Source organism: Herpailurus yagouaroundi, unplaced genomic scaffold, assembly GCF_014898765.1.
Source record: "Herpailurus yagouaroundi ecotype Mexico unplaced genomic scaffold, PumYag 191, whole genome shotgun sequence".
In the NCBI taxonomy this organism is placed as follows: Eukaryota; Metazoa; Chordata; class Mammalia; order Carnivora; family Felidae; genus Herpailurus; species Herpailurus yagouaroundi.
This window is the reverse complement of record NW_024412422.1, coordinates 12893563-12911590: the sequence shown is the minus strand read 5'-3', so window position 1 is coordinate 12911590 and position 18028 is coordinate 12893563. Positions and strand designations below refer to the sequence as shown.

The following is an 18028-nucleotide window of genomic DNA, read 5'->3' as shown; positions in this document are numbered from 1 at the left end:
TCGAGTTAGTTTGACTAGAGCTAAGAGTCTCCATGCTGGGAGCAGTCATGTGACCTAGGTCTGGCCAATCAGTATCCTCCAATCCCCTGGCCACTGACTGGCTCAGAGGCAGACACGTGGCTTATTTGGGCCAATGAGGTTAGTCTGGGGACTTTGGCTGAAGTATTGGTTTAGAAATGCCCTCCTTCTGGGTTTGCTAATCTGGTAGAAAGTACACCTGGGGCTGCAGAGCAAATGAAGCCAAACACAAATATAATTGCAACAGGGTACAAGACAGCATTCTCACAGCATCATTTCAGCCCTTAGATTTAACCAGGTCTGAATGTAATGCTCTTCATTATATGAATTAATAAATTCCTTTTCACCTAGGCCAATCTGAGTTGGGTTTCTGATCCTAGCAATGAAGAGAGTTCTTGCTAAGTCAACTAAAAGGACATACCTCTTCCCGTAAAGCTAGCCCTCCCTACCCCAGGCACAGTCACTCCAATAAAGCCAGTATCTGGAAATAAACATTCAGGGCCATAAGGCCAGGGGAAATACAAGAGACTTCCCAGTGCAGGGAGAATGAACACAGTAACTTCTCCATCACACTGCCACAGGGCACCTCCCCCAACATTACACCCCAACATATCAGAGAAACAACCCTTTCCCTCTAGAGTTCTGATAATCTAAGACAAACACCAACAATTTGGAGGAAACTATTAGGGACAGGGACCATGACACTAAAAAAACAATAACCCAATGAACATATTTAAAGCATCTGTTTTCTTGGGTGGTGGTGAAATGTATTTAGCAGAGGGAGAGAAAAAGGGACAGTTAAAGGATGAGGCCAGAGCCCAAACTCTCACATCTGCCAAGTGGGGTCTCTAGACATGACAGTTAAGCCAGAAAATAAGGAAGAAGTGAAGGCAGTGAAGTGAACAAATAACAGTGAGGAACAGCATCAAAGAACACTATGAGCAAGTCTCCCTTGGCCCTGAGATGAGAGGGTTTGTTCCCCCGAATTTACACAGTATCCTCAACCTCTCCTTCCTGGGCCCCCCAGGGAGGAAAATCATGCTGTTTATTTAACTTTTTATTTTATTTTAAACATTTTCTTGTTTTTAATTTATTTTTTTGAGAGAGAGAGAGAGCACTCGAGCAGGAGAAGGGCAAAGAAAGAGGGAGAGAGAGGATTCCAAGCAGGCTCCACACTGACAGTACAGAACCTGACATGGGGCCCGAATCCGCAAACTATGAGATCATGACCTGAGCTGAAACCAAGAGTCGGGCACTCAACGACTGAGTCACCCAGGTGCCCCTAACTTTTTACTTTAAAATAATTCCCAACTTGCTAAAGAACTGTAAGAAGAATAAAAAGAACTCCCCTGTACCCTTCACCCAGATTTACGGTTAGCATTATGCCATACGTATTTGCTTTATTGTGTGTGTGTGCGTTCTTCTATTTCAGGCATCAGTGAACTACAACCCACAGGCCGAATCCAGCCACCAGATTTTGTATGGGCAGTAAGCTAGAATGATTTTTGCCTGGCTGAAAAAACTCAAAAGAAGAATGCTTCATGACACGTGAAAAGTATATGAAATTGAAATTTCACTATCCATAAATAAACTTTATTGGAGCACAGCCACACCCGTTCATTTACATATTGTCGTGGCTACTCTGGCGTTACATCAGCAGAGCGAGTTGTTGTGACACAGACCATATGGCCCGCCACAGCCTAGAATCCTCATTACCTAGCCTTTCTGCCAAAAAAGTTTGCCTACTCCTTTCTAAACCGTTTGGGAGTTGACTGTAGACAACATGCTTCTTTACTCTTAAATACTTCAGTGCATATTTCCTAAGAACACGACATTCTCTTACACATTCACAGTACAATGATCAAATCATTGTATCTCGTTAGACTCCTTCAGTCTACAACAGCTCCTCAACTTTCCTTTGTCTTTCATGACATGAACATTTTAAAAGGGTTCAGTCCAGTTGTTTTGAAGAATGTCCCCCCATCTGAGTTTGTCAGGTATTTCCTCATGAATGGATTTTGGTTATGCATTTGGGACAGAAATGCCATTAGAGTGACTCTGTGTCCTCAGTGTCTCCTATCAGAAGGGACACAGTGTCTGTGATGTTAACTTTGATTGCCTGGGAAAGTCTCTGTCCACTTCTTTCTCCACTTACAGTGACCAGCTTCCTATCTGTAATGAACAAGTAATCTGTACAGAAGGAGGCTGTAATTTATTCACTTTTGAATTCCTCAGTGCCCAAACAGCCCTCTACGTTCAACTAATCTGCTAGTAACAAAGGAAACCCTCTAGAACTGGACAGGAAGGATGGGGGCAGAAATACCCCAAATAGAGTACACAGACTTTGAGAATGTGGGGCCTCTGAACCAAAAGTCCCCTGAAACACCAGCTGAGTCTCCTGGGAGATTAAGGGCCATGCTACCTCCTGGCTCTCTTTGGTGCTGGGTCCCACTACGGAAAGATAAGACCAAGACTGCAACATCAGCAGCCAGATGCTCACCAGGCCCTTCTGGGCTTAAATTAATATTTAATTTCAAAGTAAAACATGAAGACATTATCCTCGTTAAAAATTAAAACACTACAGCTACAGCCAGCTATGAATATCCCCCATCCTGTCTTCTCCCCCTTCTCCAGAGGTAACTACTGTTACTAGTTTCTTCTAGACCTTTTTCTATGTATTCTTTCAGACTGCAGTCTATTTATCTATGTATTTCTGCATTCTACATAGGCCTATTTATATACATATGCACACAAATATATATACATATTTATGAAAAATACACGCTGTTGCAAAAATTAATTGTTCCTAATACTCATTCTCCTTTACTTCCTTTAGTAACAGGACCACACTGAGTTGTAGCTGGGCACGTAGCTGCTCAGTAACAGACATTTCCCAGCCTCCCTTGTGGCTGTGTGTAGCAGCAGGACTAAGAGTTAGCCAAAGGGATGCAGGTAGAAGTGACGTATACAAGTTCTGAACCACCTTTTTATAAGGAGATGCTTGCCCTCCACTGTCCCTTTCCCTGGCTGGGATATGACAACAGGTGCAGTTACCTTGAAACCAGAAATGGAAGCCACATGTCAATGGCAAAGCCCAATGTCCCTTCCCCAGCCAAACCAACCTTGGGTGACCTCATGTGACAGAGCTTCTCACCTGTGATGGTTTTAAAACAGAATGCCCACCCCTTGGCACTCCTCACATAAAGAGGTGGGATCTCTGTTCCCTCCTCTTAAATACAAACAGGCTTGTGGCTGGTTTGACCGATAGAATATGGCAGGGGCAACATGACAGTTTCTGAGAATACATATGGAAAGCCCTGTGGCTTCTGCCTTTTTTGCTGGAACATCTGCTTTTAGAGCAAACAGTTCAACTACTCTGAGGCCACCATGTTGTATGGAAATCCTAACCACATAGAGAAGTCACATGTAGGCACTCTGAGCAATAGTCCCAACTAAGACAAAGGTTCTTGTCATTCCAGCTCAGGCATTTAGATGCACGGGTAAAGAAACCTCCGGATGATTCTAGCCACAGCCATGTAAGTTACTCCCAGCCATTCAAGTCTTCCCAGCTAAAGCCTCTGACATCATAGAGCACAGTCAAGCCACTCCATGGCCCTGTCTAAACTCCTGAGCCACAGACTCCATAAGCAAAATGTAATCACTGCTGTTTCATATAGCAACACAAAACTGAACACCACTTACCCTGGACCACACTCCCTTTGGACTGTTAGGTGAGAAAGAAGCTACCTCATTTAAGCCTTTTTTTCTTCTTCTTCTAAATTTGGGGATCTCTTTGTTAAAGCAGCATAGCTTAGACCCTAACACACATACTTTTGATTTTTAAAAATATAATAAAAGTATCAGAATATAGATACAATTCCACAACTTTCTTTTCTCACTCCACAATATGTCTTGAAGCTCTACCAACATAAGAATATATGGATACACATACTTCATTCTTTTTAGTGCTATGCTATGGACATGCTACAGTTTATTGAGCCACTCTCCTATCGCTGGATATGTAGGTCATTTGTAGTCTCTGCCTATAACCAACAATGCAACACTGAATAACATCTTTGCGCTGCCTCCCTGGGCATATACACAAGCATCTCTCACTAGGGCAGAGAAGAAGGATTGCTGGGTCAGAGTGTACAGCCTTGGTTTTAGTTTTAATAGATCTTGGCAAACTGCCCACAGAGTGGCTCTACCAATTTACACTCCCATCCACAGTGTATGACAGTTGTCCACACCTCAACAACACTCAATGACATCTACTTTTCTACAGGCACTTGTCTAAAGCTCTGCTGGTGATATTTTCTGCTCAATGCTATGGCATCAGACTGGGTAGGGATAGGAAGTCGGCGAGCCTTCCCACAATTTTGTCCCCAGGCATATGGAGTCACTCCTGCTCCCCTCTGGTTTGTGTTCTCTTTCTCTCTCTCTCTCTCTCTCTCTCTCTCTCTCTCTCTCTCTCTCTCTCTGCCATCAGCTAGAACCACTTCCCAGGGGAGATCCTATATTCGAGACCATACATCTGGTCTACTCTTGTCTCCAGCTCCAGGCTCAGGATTTGCCAGCTACGAGGAGGACAACATGGGGTGGGGGGAAGGGGAGGAGGGAGTCAGAAACAAGGCCCTTAGTGTGACACATGCTCCACTCCCAGGGCATTCCTCGCCCATGCTCAGACTCTGCTGATTCTACCCTCATGCCAGTCCCACAAGCAGTAGGAACATTTACCAATTCATCTCGTGGATCCTAATTTTCCTCCAGAAACCTGCCTCTTTCTCTCTTTAACTGCAGTAGAATATATATAACATAAAATTTACCACTTTAACCATTAAAATTTTAAAAAATTTTTCTGATTTATATAAGACACATCTTAAAAATTACCCTCTTAATTATTTTAAGTGTAGGGGCACCTGGGTGGTTCAGTCGGTTAAGCTTCGGACTTCAGCTCAGGTCCGAAGTCGGGCTCACATCTCACAGTTTGTGGGTTTAAGCCCCATGTCAGGTTTTGTGCTGACAGCTCAGAGCCTGGAGCCTGCTTTGGATTCTGTGTCTCCCTCTCTCTCCCCTTTCCCCGCTCATGCTCTCTCCCAAAAATAAATAAAAATATTTAAAAAAATGTTTAATTAAAAAAAACTATTAATCATTTTAAGTGTACAATTTGGTGGCGTTAGATATGTTCACATCATTGGGCAGCCATCCCCACCATCCATCTCCAGAACTTTTTCATCATCCCCACTGAAACTCCAAACCCATAAAACAATAACTCCATTTTCTATTTCCCCAGACCCTGGCAACCACCATCCTACTTTCTCTATAAATCTGACTCCCCCAGGGGCGCCTGGGTGGCTCAGTCGGTTGGGCGACCGACTTCGGCTCAGGTCATGATCTCACAGTCCGTGAGTTCGAGCCCTGCGTCGGGCTCTGTGCTGACAGCTCAGAGCCTGGAGCCCGTTTCAGATTCTATGTCTCCCTCTCTCTCTGCCCTTCCTCTGTTCATGCTCTGTCTCTCTCTGTCTCAAAAATAACTAAACGTTAAAAAAAGAATTTTTTTTTAATTAAAAAAAAAATAAATTTTACTCTCCCAGATACCTTAGATAAGTAGAACCATATACTGTCCTTAAAAAACAAACAAACAAACAAACAAACAAACAAACGGGTGCCTGGGTGGTTCAGTCAGTTGAGCGGCTGACTTCAGCTCAGGTCATGATCTCGCAGTTCATGGGTTCAAGCCCCGCGTCAGGCTCTGTGCTGACAGCTCAGAGCCTGGAGCCTGCTTTGGATTCTGCGTCTACCTCTCGCTCTGCCCCTAACCCACTCGCATTTTGTCTCTGTCTCTCTCAAAAATAAATAAACATTAAAAAAAATTAAAAAAAAAAAGAACCGGATAAGTTTAACTGAATCATACATGTGGACCCTTCTAGTTCTTCATAATTTAGGTCTGACGTCTCAGAAACACTTTGGGGGAAAAAATGCAGGGTTTTTTGGGGGATGGGGGGAATACATGATTACATTTTTAAAAATTCCAGTTACTTAATATAGAGTATTCTATTAGTTTCAGGTGTACAATATAGTGATCAAACAATTCCATACATCACCCAGTGCCATCACAAGCGCACTACTTAATCCCCATCACCTATTTAACCCATCCCCCACACTCCCTTCCCCTCTGGCAACCATCAGTTTGTTCTCTAATAATTAAGAGTTTGTTTCTTGATTTCTCTTTTTTTCCCTTTGCTCATTCGTTTTGTTTCTTAAATTCTACATGAGTGAAAGCATATGGTATATTTCTTTGACGGACCTATTTCACTTAGCATTATACTCTCTAGCTCCATCCAATTGGTGCAAATGGCAACATTTCATTCTTTTATGGCTGAGTAATATTCCATTGTGTGTGTGTGCGCGCGCACGTGAGAGAGAGAGAGAGAGAGAGAGAGAGAGAGAGACAGTATATATATATATATATATATATATATATATATATATATATATAATGTTACTATGAACATGGGTATATAAGCATCTGTTTTGAGTCCCTGTTTTCAATTCTTTTGGGTATATACCCAGAAGTGGGTTTGCTAGACCAAATAGTAATTTATTTAATATATTTTTTAGGAACTACCATACCATTTTCCACAGCAGCTACACCATTTCCTAACAGCTGTCTCTTGATGCATTGTCCACAGAGTGGTTCTGGGAGGTCAGATGGTGGGATGTAGCTCTTGTCCTCCCTTGGAATCCCTGGCTGTCCTCTGCACCTGTCTCCAGAAAACCCTCGATTAAACCTGTGCTTTCAGATGCTTTTTCCAGGAGCAAGATGAACCACAATGCAGCAATCCAATCTCCAAATCTGCCTTTCATCCAGTCAACCCTGAACCTGTGGCCTCAAATAGAACTGGTCACCATATGGAAGCTTTCTGTTGTTTTTGCCAACTACGCAGCTATTCCCCTTCTGGTTAATGTCTCCACAGTTTCTTTGGAGATCTACCCCTCCCCCACACTCAGTTATTGAAATGTGACTAGGAATGAGGTTGAACCTGTCCCAGGTTTCAGGGCATATGACCCAGGCTGGCCAATCAGAACATTAGCCTCCTGACCCAAGCAGGCTGATTCAGAGACAGGCATTCAAAACCAGCAAAACTCAGTTGGGGGGGGTGGGGAGGGGGATTTCATCAGAACTGCTGAACAAGAGTTCTTCCTCCACTAGTTTGAAGGAAGAAGAGCTAATTTGAGCCCAGAGCGCATGGGGCCGTCTTGCTTCAGCACGGATCCAACTGATGGGAAAACAGGGCAGAGAGGTAGAAGAAAGCTGAGCCCCAAGGGTTCATTTATTTGAGCCCCTAGATGGTCAGTTTACCTTTGACCTCCCAATTACATATGCAAACAAATGGTGTTTTAGTCTGTTTAGCTTTGCCAGTTTGAATTGAATGTCTTCATTTCAGAAGCAAATGTCAGAATCTAGATTAAAATGCCTAAGAACAGGGGCATCTGGGTGGTTCAGTCCGTTAAGTATACGACTCTTGATTTCGGCTCAGGTTGTGATCTCACAAGGTTTGGGAGTTCGAGCCGTGCACTGGGCTCTGTGCTGATGGCACAGAGCCTGCTTGGGATTCTCTCCTTTTCCCTCTCTCTCTGCCCCTCCCCTGCTCGTCTGCTCATGTCCTCTCTCTCTCTCTCTCTTTCTCTCTCTCTCTCTCTCTCTCCCTCCCTCTCTCTCTCTCTCACACACACACACACACACACACACACAAAACACTCTCTCACGCGCACACACACACAAAATAAGTAAACAAACAAAAATGCATAAGAACAGAGTTTTCCTTCTGGGCAAAGTTAACCATACAAGGTAAGAAGAGAAGCCACAAATCTCTGGACTCATGATTACCAGCCTCTTGCCCTGGGCACTATCATCATCCTAAAGATGCTAAAAACAAGACCTGGAGCCTCATTGAATGAATCCTTCATCAAGCCAGTAGCTAAATGGGCACCTAAAAATGCAGATCTCTGAACAGTCAAATTGTGTGTTTTTCTACCAAACCAAGAATTTGGTAGAAATAGATAAACCATCCTTTTTTAACAACTTTACTGAAGTATGATTCACATATCATAAAACTCACTCATTTTACATGTACAATTCAGTGATTTTTATACATTTACCAAGTTATGCAACTATCATCACATCCAGCTTAAGGACATTTCCACCACCCAGTAAGATCCCTCATGTCTATGACAGCAGTCACTCCCCACTGGCAACCACTAACCCACCTTCTGTCCCTACAGATTTGTCTTTTCTGGATATTTCATATAAATGGAATCATACAATATGTCATCTTGTGTCTGGCTTCTTTTACTCAGCATCACGTTTTTGAGGTTTATTTACATTGTAGCACACACAAGTATCTCTGTCTCATTTCGTTACTGCTTTTATGAAAGACCTCTGTTAGTAAAGTAATGGCTTTTTTTTTTTTCCATAAAAGTGAAATTCCTCCTCGGATTTCTTTTGGTTAGCGAAAACAGGTACTAATGGAGGTCTGTCGTAAAAGCAAAGTGGTGTAACTCAAACTTTCAGAAAACAAGGGATACTCTCTGCTTTACGCCAGTTTGGCTTATGAAAGGTTTTGCAGGATGGTTGTACTTATGGACAATAGGCAGAAGCATGTATTACTTTGTTTCTATTGCTACTTAACAATAAAAATTTGGTACAGATGCACCACATTTTGTTTATCCATTCACCTGTCATTGGACATTTCGGTTATTTCCACTCTTTTGCCATTATAAATAATACTTCCATGGGGGCGCCTGGGTGGCGCAGTCGGTTGAGCGTCCGACTTCAGCCAGGTCACGATCTCGCGGTCCGTGAGTTCGAGCCCCGCGTCGGGCTCTGGGCTGATGGCTCGGAGCCTGGAGCCTGTTTCCGATGCTGTGTCTCCCTCTCTCTCTGCCCCTCCCCCGTTCATGCTCTGTCTCTCTCTGTCCCAAAGATAAATAAACGTTGAAAAAAAAAAATTAAAAAAAAATAATAATACTTCCATGAATATGTACAAATCTTTCTGCAAAGATAGATTTTCATTTCTCTTGGGTAGATACCCAGGAATGGAATTGCTGGTCATATGGTAAATGTATGTTTAACTTCTAAAGAAAATGACAAACTGCCAAATCACTATTTTTGTTTCTAAACTTGGCTGCAGTGGATCGGAACATGGGAAACACCAAACACTGTGAGTCCGCTCTTAGCATAGGGTGCAGGGAGTACCAGCTTATTAAATGTGATTGACTCCCACATCAAGTTGCAACCTCTAAAAATAACCCAGAATGCTGGGGGCACCAAAGCAGACAAGCAGCTGCAGAAGAAAGTACTCCATTTGGGAGTACAAAGCAAACCCCCACCCCCTAACTGTCTAGTTCAAGGCCAAAGAAAAGAAACACATTTGACAGACTATCTAAGGATGGAGCTTTAAAGGAGAAAAAAGAGAATAATTATAAGCAAACATTGCCAGTAAAGAATCAAATGCTAACTATATAAATTTAATCAAAATATCTAAAAGAGAAAATACAAGCATAGTACAATAATCAATTCAGCAGTAAATAATATTTGCATGGTCATGATCATGTAAGTGACTGACAGTGAACCTATAGAGCTGTTTTTCCCTTTTTTTTTTTTTAAGTTTTATTTATTTAATCCCTACACCCAACGTGGGGCTTGAACTCACAGCCCTGATATCAAAAATTGTATGTTCTTCTGAATGAGTCAGTCAGACACCCCAGAGCTGCTTTTCTTTATAAGCCTTTTGGTACTGTTGGGTTACTTTTTGGTCTCCTGCTTATTTACTATGAAATATTTCAGGCATACAAAAAAAGAAAGAAAATCATATAATTAGAAAATAAACATGAACACCCATATTCTCACCCTCAGTTTAAGAAATAATAGTTGGGGGAGGGGCACCTGGGTGGCTCAGTTGGTTAAGCAGCCGACTTCACCTCAGGTCATGATTTCATGGTTTTTGGGTTCAAGCCCCACATTGGGCTCTGTGCTGACAGCTCTAAGCCTGCTTCAGATCCCATGTCTCTCACTCTCTCTCTTCCCTCCCCCCACTCACACACTCTTTCTGTCAAAAATAAATGAATAGGGGTGCCTGGGTGGCATAGTTAAGCATCTGACTTCGGCTCAGGTCATGATCTCACAGCCTGTGTGTGAGTCCAAGCCCCACATCGGGTTCTGTGCTGACAGCTCGGAGCCTGGAACCTGCTTCAGATTCTGTCTCCCTCTTAATCTGCCCCTCCCCTGCTCATGCTCGCTCGCTCTCTCTCTCTCTCTCTCTCAAAAATAAACATTAAAAAAATTTTTAAATAAATGAATAAACATTAAAAAAAAAAAAAGACAGAAATAATAGTTGGGGCACCCGGGTGACTCAGTTGGTTAAGCATCTGATTTTGGTTCAGATCATGATCTCACCATGGCTTGTGAGTTTGATTGCCTTGTCAGGCTCTCTGCTGTCAGATCCCCTGTCCCCCTCTCTCTGCCCCTCCCTCCCTCCCTCAAAAATAAACATTAGCAAAAGGAAATAATAGTGCAAGAGAGTTAAAAGCACCTATGTATACTTTCTATATAGTATCCCTATCCTCTGCCCTCAAAGAGGGGGACCCCTCTGCTGGTTATTTCTGCCCCCATGCCCACCCCAGATCAATCCTGTCTTTCTCTGTGCCCTACGAGGCTGACCCCTACGGACTGCATCTCCCAGACTCCCTTGCCCTGCCTCCTACTTGGGTTTAGCCAATGGATGCACAGTGGGAGGAGAGAGAAACTGGGGTATTTATTCCTTCTGCCTCCTTTCTGCTTTACTGCAGCCTTCAACCATCACAGCTTCTGTCCTGCAGCATCTCTTCCCCAGCAACAGACTTTGGCCAAGCTCTGGTGATGGTCCCCCCTTCCCTCTGCCCCTTTAGGAACAGGACTGGCCCCAGCTCTAGGGGCCTCACTCTTAAACCACCACACCTCTGTAAACAGCTCCTCCCTTAAACTTCTTTCAGTGACACCCTTCAGGGAGAGTCATTTGCTTCTCACCAGCCCCCCTCCCCCAATCTCCATCCTACTGAATCTGGCCCATATCACTCCCTTGTACTATATATATGTATCAGCAAGCAATACATGGTATTGTTCTGAATGCTTTTTAACTTTATCATACACGTCATCCTATATGTACGTCTCTGCAACTTTCCATTCAATGTTGCTCTTCTTTTAAAAACATTTATCCCTGTTGACACATATAGTTCCAGTTTATTCAATCTGCTCATTGCACCTTACTCTATGGATGTTCAGTGGAATAATCCATTCTGAAGAACATTTAGGTTTCCAGCGTTTAGCTGTTATAAACAAGTTTTCTGAGAATTCTTGTACATCTCTATTTGAATTTTTAACTTGGTGGATATGTATTGCTTCTAAACATGTAGAATGGATTAAAAGAGAGAGAGAAGCACTAACATTGGCTCTATGAGCTGGAATGCCTATACCTTCTTTCCTACACAGTAATTACCATCCTTTTAAACCACGTATAGGAGACAAACAAGCGAGTTTCCATTGGAGGCGTAGGCAATCTGCTGCCTTTCCTGTTCTCTGAGGCCCCAAGCTCTGCCCCAGTGGGAAGATGAGGTTAATGACTCCAAGTCCCAGCATGGTTGTGAAACATCTGGAAATGCCTGATTAACACAGCGTGGCTGAATCGTAAGATCCAGAACTGGGAAGTCACAACCCAAGCCAGCATTTACTGCAAGAATTGCCAGCAATGGAACCTCATGGCATTTTCAGATAGAGCTCCGGCCCAGGAGCATTGCGAGTTGGTGGGCAACCCAGTACATTGCAACAGAGCCACGGCCACCACCAAAATGTGGTGCCTGATAGCTGTGCTTCTCTCTAGTGGTAAGCTTTTGAGAATTACTTTCATATGGTTTTCTTTCCAAGGAATCCAGTTCAAATAAAGATTTCTGGATGCTGAGTATACCTACATAAGACTCATCACCAAGAAAACACTAAGCATGGCAAGAGGACTTCACCTACACTGCGTCAATTCTATACTGGAAAATATTCCAAGTCACATGCCAGGATGTCACATGCCAGGATTGATTAGTGATGTCTGATATAGGAGCAGTAAGTGAGAGTACTAGACATGTGTGTCAGACGTTTGGGAGTCTGGAGAGCCTAACTCTTCATATCCAGAGTCTGCCACTTCTTAGCTAAGTTATGTAATCTCTTTGTACCTCAGTTTCCTCAACTTGTGAAAGGGTTAGGAGATGAGATATATGTGGGGTGCCCAGGTGGCTCGGTCAGTTAAGTGTCCAACTTTGGCTCAGGTCATGATCTAATGGTTTGTGAGTTTGAGCCCCACATTGGGCTCTACAATAACAGTGCAGAGCCTACTTGGGATTCTCTCTCCCTCTCTCTTTGCCCCTCCCCCATTTGTGCTCTCTAAATAAATAAACTTTAAAAAAAAAAAAGCAGGTATATGTAACAGGCCATGTACTGTTTTTTTAAAATCAGTTTTATTGAGGTATAATTTACATATCAATTCATCAATTTTCAGTTATACAACTCAATGAATTCTGGCAAATATATACAATTGTGTAAACACCACCACAATCAGGACATAAATCAAAGGTTCACAAACTTTGCTGGTTCACCACGCTCTTGATGTCTCAGTAAACTTTTCACAGTCCTCAGGCCAAATAATTGAAAAGTATTTATGCCCTAACAACTTAGTAGCCTTTTGGGGAAAAAAAAAGAATACTCAGAAACTGACAAATCTTTTTTATTTCATTCTGAAATAACCAAAATTATTTACGAATGGAATGTGTGTGCCTATTGGGCTCTGCACAAATTCTCAACCTTTGGAAATGGATTGGACACTCTTACCCTCATTTTGTGTTCCACATTGATTTTCACATAATACTTGATTTTAATCACAGACCGCTAAAAACCTAACTACACAAAGATATGACATCATTAATAAGAATGTAGCATGGGGCACCTGGGTGGCTCAGTTGGTTGAGCATCTGACTTCGGCTCATGACTTCATGATCTCACAGTTTGTGAGTTCAAGCCCTGTGTCGGGTTCTGGGCTGACAGCTCGGAGCCTAGAGCCTGCTTCAGATTCTGTGTCTCCCTCTCTCTCTGCCCCTCCCCAGCTTGCACTCTGTCTCTCTCTCTCTCTCAAAAATAAATGAACATTAAAAAAAAATTAAAAAATAAATAAGAATGTAGTGTGATTTAACGTGCAGGTGTGAACTATCCCAAGTTAGTTTAAGCAGTATATGACAGATGTCACTGTGTTTCCCTTAAAGATTTAAATTATCTTGGGGGGACTGGGTGGCTCAGTCGATTAAACCTCTGACTTCGGCTCAGGGCATGATCGCACAGTTTGTGAGTTCAAGCCCCGCGTTGGGCTGTATGCTGACAGCTCAGAGCCTGGAGCCTACTTTGGATTCTCTGTCTCCCTCTTTCTCTGCCCCTTCCCTGCTCATGCTCTCTCTCTCAAAAATAACAACAACAACAACAGTTAAAAAAAAAAAAAAAAAGAGTATAGACTCTGATATTCAGCAGCCTGGGTTTGAATCCTGACTCCAGTACTTATAAGACATGTGACTTTGGGTATATGATTTTCCCTCTGTAAAATGGGATAAAAGGATCTACTTCATAGGGCTTTGATAAAATAATACTGGCCTTTTTGCATCTATCCCGTCTCTCTCATGTCTATTCTATACACAGCAGCCAGAGGGATGCCCATTTCATTGGTAGAAAAAAAACAAAAATCTTTACAGTGGCCTACCAGGCCCCTGTATTTCTGTGAGGTCAGGTTTAGGGAGAGGCCTCTTCAGGCTACCTCCTTCCTGGACGGGGAAGGATGGGGTCAGGTTTCCAGTGATGCAAGGCAGGAAATGCTTATTAAATCACCTGCCATGGTGTCTGTAAGTGACCTTCTGTGGTCACACCACAGGCCACAGGGCCAAACGAGTTGGTCTCAGACCAATGCTCAATTCACCAGCATAGCTGAAACCCTAACGAGCCAAACCAAAAACAAAGTCCCCATAACCACTTGACCTTGCCCCTGAGTCTAGTGAGGCCCTGGCAGAGGCAAATCACAGTCAAAAGAAAACAGATCCTTTCCTCTAGAAAGTCCCAGAGATGATAACTTTTTTTTTAGTGGGGGAGGGGGAATTCCAAAGACCTTTCAAATCCTCTGGGGTCTGACAATTAGGTTTCCTCTTTCCTGCCTTCATTTGAAAAAGGTAAGGAGAGGTGAAACACAGAAACTTTAGCTATGACCCCAAGAAAGACAGAATCAAAGAGACACAAACATGAAACCCCAAAATTCCAGATTCTAAGGCAAATATAGGAAAATTAAGATAGAAAGGAATTTTCTAGTAAAAAAAAAAATCTATATATCCATATATCTCCTTCCTTTCTAGTTCCAATCTGTCCACCTGACTACCTGTTGTGACCTCCTTTTTCCCCAATAAATGTCTCATATCTGAGGGTCTGTCCAGCATATACACAATGACAATATACACCCTACTTACTTTTTTAAAAATGCGTTCTCCTTTATTATTATTTTTTTAATGTTTATTTATTTTTGAGAGAGAGAGAGAGAGACAGAGTGCAAGCAGGGGCAGAGAGAGGGAGACACTGAATCCGAAGCAGGCTTCAGGTTCCAAGCTGTCAGCACAGAGCCTAACGCAGGGCTCGAAACCACGAACTGCGATAAAGTGACCTGAACCGAAGCTGGATGCCCAACCGACCGAGCCATCCAGGCGCCCCTATACCCTACTTACTATCCTCAAATCCCATTGACTTCCAGCTCAGGAGTTCAAAGCTCTCGAATTCATTATGGGGGATGTGGAGGTGAGGAGAGAGAGAGGGACTCCCAGCACACTGATAGACATCGGAACTAAGCATTTAAAGCACGAAGTTCTAGTGTCAGCTTTACCACTAAAAGAGCTGTGTGACCCCAGTTGAGTCCATTAGCATTCCCAAGCTTCAGCTTCCTCATCTATGAACTGAAGTTATAGACAGTGCTTTTGCTCTATGACCTTGACCCATGCTGCTGGGGACTCTGTGGCTTTCCATCCATCACTGACCTCTGACCCAGCAGTGGTCCACCAAAGCCTGAAGCCAGCAAGGTCCCTCTTCCCCAAAGGCTCCATCGATTCCAATTCCTCCACTGCTGAAGAACTGAGTAGGTGACATCACAGTTTCCCCTTATACAACCCTTGCTGTGCACCACGGGACAAAATCCAGAATCCCCAACTCCTCTCTGTCTCTCACACAACTGAACCCCAACGATACCAAGTAAGAACACAACAACAAATCAAACGTCTCCTTTGCAAGCTCTGCCTGCCAAGACTAGTTATCTAATTGCTGTTGATTGCATTAATTGCATGGCTCTGAAGTGTTGAGACAACTCCGTGTAGTGTAAGGCAGGGCAAGGGAAAGGAATTCATGAACAAAACGGTACAGTAAAACTCTTCTCCTACTCCAGACCCTAACGCCCCTTCCATGGCTCCAAGGCTGAATGTGACTTGAGAGCCCAGTAGGACAAAGTATTAAGAAGCAGCTGAATCTTCTCGATGGGACAGGAGCTAGAAGGATCCACTGGGAACTGGGTGGGCCCCAAGCCCTGGACTTAAGGGGAGGGCACCACCCCACACATGATGCACAGGCCAAGAACAGCATACTGGTTCTGGATACCCTATCCTCTGCTCATGCCTGAAACGGAGCCCCCCACCCCCACCCCTCACCTTCCTGCTCAGTCTCTTCAGGACCCTCCTCTTTAAACATTGGGGCCTACTGCCACATGTCTAGAAGACCCATCACAGACAATCTCCTCTTCCCTCCTCTAGACACTATAAGAGGCCAACCAACTGCAGACAAGAGCTACATGGACAGGGAAAATGTCATTGCTCCAGAATAGGAAGAAGTGGGGTGGGGCTGTGCATGATTTCAGGCAAAAACAGAGCCCAACTCCAGAGAAGTACCTGGAGAGGAAAAAGCCCCATCTCCAAAAATGATCCAGGAGTCCCTCTCGGCCAACCCCAAGGTTTCAAAGGAGGTGTCTCTAGTCACCTCAGTAGGTAGCTGAGACCTCTCTGAACCTCCTTTGGATTAACTCCTCCGGCCAGGCTCCCACAGGGGCAATACCATTCTCTCAAGAGGCCTTGCTTACATCTGCCCTCACCCCACCCCGGGTAAGGTTCTGGGCCAGATGGGGGAGGGCGGGGAGCAGCCTCTATCACCGAGGGAGGCAACCCAGCTGTCAGAACTGACAGATGTCATCCAGAACGCCAAACTCAGCCTGCAGCAGCGGCAGAGAGGAGGGCACAGACACCAGAGCCCCAAAGACGCAGAACAAGGGTCCCCAATCCCTGAGCAAAGCCTAAGGGTTCAAGGTGAACGGCTCCCAAGCACATCTCTTAAAATGTAGTTGCAGAAGAGAGGGCTGCCCCACCAGAATAGGAGTTGAGCTGCCGAGAGTGGGGTTAGGAGAGACCCCTGCGGAGGTGGGGGCTGGGCTGTTCTCTGAATCCCAGCACATATCTGTGCCCACAGGCTTCCCTTACATGACACACCTGGAACTTCCCCTCAGAGACCACAGACCAACTTTCTGCAGAGGAGGAGGTGCGCGGGAGCAAAGAGCCGGTGCGAAGGCGGGATAATGGGGGGCTACGACAGGGCGCCCCAAGTGGGTGAAGAATTGAAGTGCTGGAAGATAGGAGGATGCTGGCCCACGCGGACAACCAACTCCCAGGGCCTAGCCAGGGGCACCCCCCACCCCGACCCTGACGGGCCCCACCGCCCCGGCTGGGGAAGCAGGAAGGGAAAGGCACTGCACCGCAGGTAGCAGAGCTGCCCAACCAGGTGGCCCGGCCCTACCTGCAGTTCCTGAAATTCTTCCTCCAGCTCATGCCACTCGCGCTCGCAACGCTCCAGCTGGCCGGACATGGTGCGGCGGTGCGAGGCGGCGGCGGCGGCTCCCGCAGCGTGGCGCGACTGGCCGCCAGCACCACAGCCCGTCCGCTCGCCGGCCGCCTTCGGAGACACCAGCTGTTCCTGCGCAGCCGGAGCCACGCGCGCACCTGACGTCACAGCCCCCGCCCCGGCGGCCGCCCCACCCCCTCGCCGGGGAGGCAGGCCCCGCGCATGCGCACGCACTTCCCCCCGGCTCCGCCCCCGGGCGCCGGCTGGGGGACCGCTGTAGTTCTGCAGGTCTTGGCGGGTCTGTTGCTGCCCCCTTGAGAGTGCTTATGCTTTTCCAGAATCTCTCCTAGTTGGGCTAGGGGCTAGGGAACTTGTCCTAAAACTGCATTTGCCAAACTTATTTTACTTAGATTGTGTTTATTTGGGGTGACTGAGTCGGGAGGGAGGAAGATTTTGAGGAGGTGAAAGCTCACCACCTCTTGGCATTGCCTGACCGGAGCCAAAGCCAACGGCCCAGAATGCTAGAACTGACATTGACCATCCAACAAGGTCGCCAGGCAAGGCCGAGGAGGGCCCCGTCGTCTCACGGTGTCGTTATTTACTGCAACTAATTCATCCTAGATTCCTGCCCTCTAAGACTCTAGGTGACTCTTTTGACAGCTGTTTCTGTCGCTCAAATGACACAATTGCATCCCCTCCCTTTCATGGTCCTACAAGATCTATCCCTGCCTAACTTCCCAGTCACATCTCCTATCTCACCTCCCTGGATCAGTACTTCCCAGCCAGTTTCTTCTCTTCCTGCCCTTGCATGGAACATTCCCTCTAAATCTTCACATGGTTGCCTTTTTCTCATCATTCAAGCCTTAATTCAATGACACCTGTATTAATTTCCTAGGGCTGCGGCAGCACGTGGCTGACTCAATCCATACAGCATGCAACTCTTGATCTCAGGGTTCTGAGTTCAAGCCCCACATTGATCTCCCAGCCTACTTAAATTACAAAAGAAAGGGCCGCCTGGGTGGCGCAGTCGGTTAAGCGTCC

The 18028-nt window shown here is 45.1% G+C and overlaps 1 protein-coding gene across 2 annotated transcripts in view; it reads right to left on the bottom strand.

Annotated features, from left to right (window-relative positions):
• TMEM120B (transmembrane protein 120B) overlaps positions 1-17132 on the bottom strand; it is a 44586-nt gene extending 27454 nt beyond the window's left edge. Inside the window, exon 1 of one of the 2 annotated variants that reach the window (XM_040443929.1) lies at positions 16943-17132. In XM_040443929.1, coding sequence (XP_040299863.1) covers positions 16943-17011 — 69 coding nt within the window. In that variant the 5' untranslated portion in view covers positions 17012-17132. The remainder of the gene's footprint in view (positions 1-16942) is intronic. The other variant, XM_040443930.1, reaches the window with a different exon arrangement.
• Between the last annotated feature and the right edge of the window lie 896 nt (positions 17133-18028).